Source organism: Oxyura jamaicensis, chromosome 2, assembly GCF_011077185.1.
Source record: "Oxyura jamaicensis isolate SHBP4307 breed ruddy duck chromosome 2, BPBGC_Ojam_1.0, whole genome shotgun sequence".
In the NCBI taxonomy this organism is placed as follows: Eukaryota; Metazoa; Chordata; class Aves; order Anseriformes; family Anatidae; genus Oxyura; species Oxyura jamaicensis.
Window position 1 is genome coordinate 62,388,277 of NC_048894.1, and position 2,510 is coordinate 62,390,786.

The 2,510-nt window shown below is 47.7% G+C and overlaps 1 protein-coding gene across 1 annotated transcript in view; it reads right to left on the reverse strand.

The window, feature by feature from the left end:
• Nucleotides 1-2,510, reverse strand: part of TBX20 (T-box transcription factor 20) — a 37,702-nt gene that overhangs the window by 34,068 nt on the left and 1,124 nt on the right. The window contains exons 2-3 of the mRNA XM_035319282.1: nt 1,515-1,749; nt 91-255 (exon numbers count right to left, since the gene is read on the reverse strand). Coding sequence (XP_035175173.1) covers nt 91-255; nt 1,515-1,749 — 400 coding nt within the window. The remainder of the gene's footprint in view (nt 1-90; nt 256-1,514; nt 1,750-2,510) is intronic.

Genomic DNA, 2,510 nt, shown 5'->3' on the forward strand with positions numbered 1-2,510 from the left:
AAAGAAAGAAAGAAAGAAAGAAAGAAAGAAAGAAAGAAAGAAAGAAAATAAAGGAAAATAAAAGAAAGACCAGCTTTAAAATCTACAAACCTTGCAGGGAGCGGAGGGTCAGCTTTTCCAGCCACTAACCAGGAAGACCTGTGGTAGGCATATCTATATCTTTTGTTGTCCACAGGAACTATATCCATTAGCACAATGTACTTGGCTTCAGGGTCCACTCCCGAGAAAGAAACCCTAATCGTGGGAAACATTCTCCTGAAATAAAGGCAAATCACAGAATAAATACATGGAAGGAGAACAAAAATAAAAGGGCTTCAGAAAAGCTGCTACAAATAAGAGTTCTATTTAAACCACCTGGAAAAAAATGAAAGCATCTATTGATTCTGCTTCAGCGTGATAGAAATGTCATCCTTGGTCTCTCTGTAATATACACAGAAAGAGCAGCTTGAAATCAAAACGATTTCTTTGAAGCAAAAGGAATAATGATATAAGTGGAAAAGGAAAGGAGAAATGTATTTTTGCCTGTTAGTTATCAGCACACAAAGACTTCAGAAAACAGTTGTACCAAAGAAAAGCTGATTTTGATTATTTATGAGACAAATACTAGGGCTAGAGAAATCTTTCAATTAATATTCTCACAAATTTTAGATGCACCTTCTTTTAACCAGCTCACAATATTTCTGAGAGGCATGTTCAAAACAAAGCTTTCCCTTCGGCACTTAAATTTTGACAAAATTCAGATTTCTTAAAGCGTAATATTTTGCCATATACCAGAACTAAGGTTCTTTAAACTGTTTTAAAAATCGAGCTTCAAACTGCCGAATGTATTCGTGTTTTTGTTGTTGTTTGTGGATTTTTTTATTATTTTTTTTAATGGTGTCGGAGCCGGCTAGTTAGAAAAATCCTCAGGAAGTACTTTCTAAACAAGGAACTTCGGGGCTTACAAAACCCGACAAGCCGCCCGGCTCCTCCAGACGGCGTTTGGCTGCGGCAGCCGCAAAAAGCCTTGCTGGAGAAACCGAACGGTCTGAGCTGCCGAGAAATGTGGTTGGGAATCTTTCGCACATCTCTTGCAAATGAGAAAAGGGGGAAAGACCCGAAGGGCTTTCCCCTCCACCTCGCATTTTCCGTGTCCGCATGGCGGAGTTTTTCTCCTCGGCGCTGCTGCTGCCCGCCCCGGGCTGCGTTCCTGCAAAATCTGGGCAAACCCAAACGCCTGCCCGGGCGCCGGGAACCCCCAGTTTGCTCTCAGCTCGCCCAGGAGCCTTTCTCGTCCCTGCCGAGGGGTCGGCGGCACCGCACCGCACAAAACGCCGGGCACGGGGTCGAGCCGACTGCTTTCGCCCCCCTGATCTACCACCAAAACCGGGCTTTGGGGTGCTTCTTTCTTTTTCCTGCCCCTCTCCGCCCCCGCACTACTACTATTTAAAAATAATAATAATAATTTATTTTTCTCGGCTTCCCCCCCTGCAACGCGCTTTCGAAAACCCGCCCGGGGACTCGCCCAGCCTTACCTCCCCGACTTGGTGATGATCATCTCGGTGCCCAGCTCGTGGAACTTGTCCCACAGCTCCTTGGTCTCCAGGCTGCAGGAGATTTTGGCCATCTCCTCGCTGGGGATGATGGGGGTGGTGGGGATGAGGGGCTCGGTGCACAGGGACGAAGGGCTGCTGCTGAAATCCCCGTGGGGGTCCAGGCTGGACAGGTCGCTCAGAGGCTGGGCACAGGAGGATTTCTCAACGAATTGCTCTGCGGGGGTCGGGGGGGAAGAGATGGAGAGGGATGGAGATGAAGAGTTCAGCGGGGGATGCCGATAAGGAGCTCTTTCCCACCGAGAAGGCGTTTATGGTTCGGCTGGGTCCCCTGCGACCCCGCACAGCCGCGTTCCTGATTAAAACTGGGGTGGTGATTTGGGAAGATGTCCCCCAGCCCCGCATCCATCCATCCATCCACCCCCAAGAAACCAGCTGGGAAGAGCCCGCCGCGGGGAGCCGAGCAGTACCGCACGGAGCTGGGGGGAGCCGGCTCCGCGGACGGCCGCGCAAAAATTTAATATTTTTGCCCAAATCTTCGGTTTACAGTAGCCGAGATACAGGCACTGGTTTCGCTTAGGTTTCTAATTGAATAGCGCGGGGAAGTTAGTTTGGTTTTCATTTCCAAAGTAACTAAACGAGCGTTTTCAAAAATAAAAAAAAGAGAGAGAGGGAGGGAGAGAGAGGGGGGGAGAAAAGAAAATACCAAAGGAGCCACGTTTAACGCGAGACCGTGCAAATATGTCATACAGGCAGACTATAATATGTCCGGCCTAGACGAAAGAAAAAAGTTTGCAATGAATCCCCGGAATATGCGAAGTCTATCGAGCGAGGTGGTAAGGGTGAGCGGGCACGCAGAGATTTGCTTTTCCTAACTTCCTTCAAACCCGAAAGTGAGCTTGGGCATTGGCGCCCTGAAAAGTTGCTGCTGCCTTTTTTTTTCTTTTTTTTTTTTTTTTTTTTTTTTTTTTTTTTTTT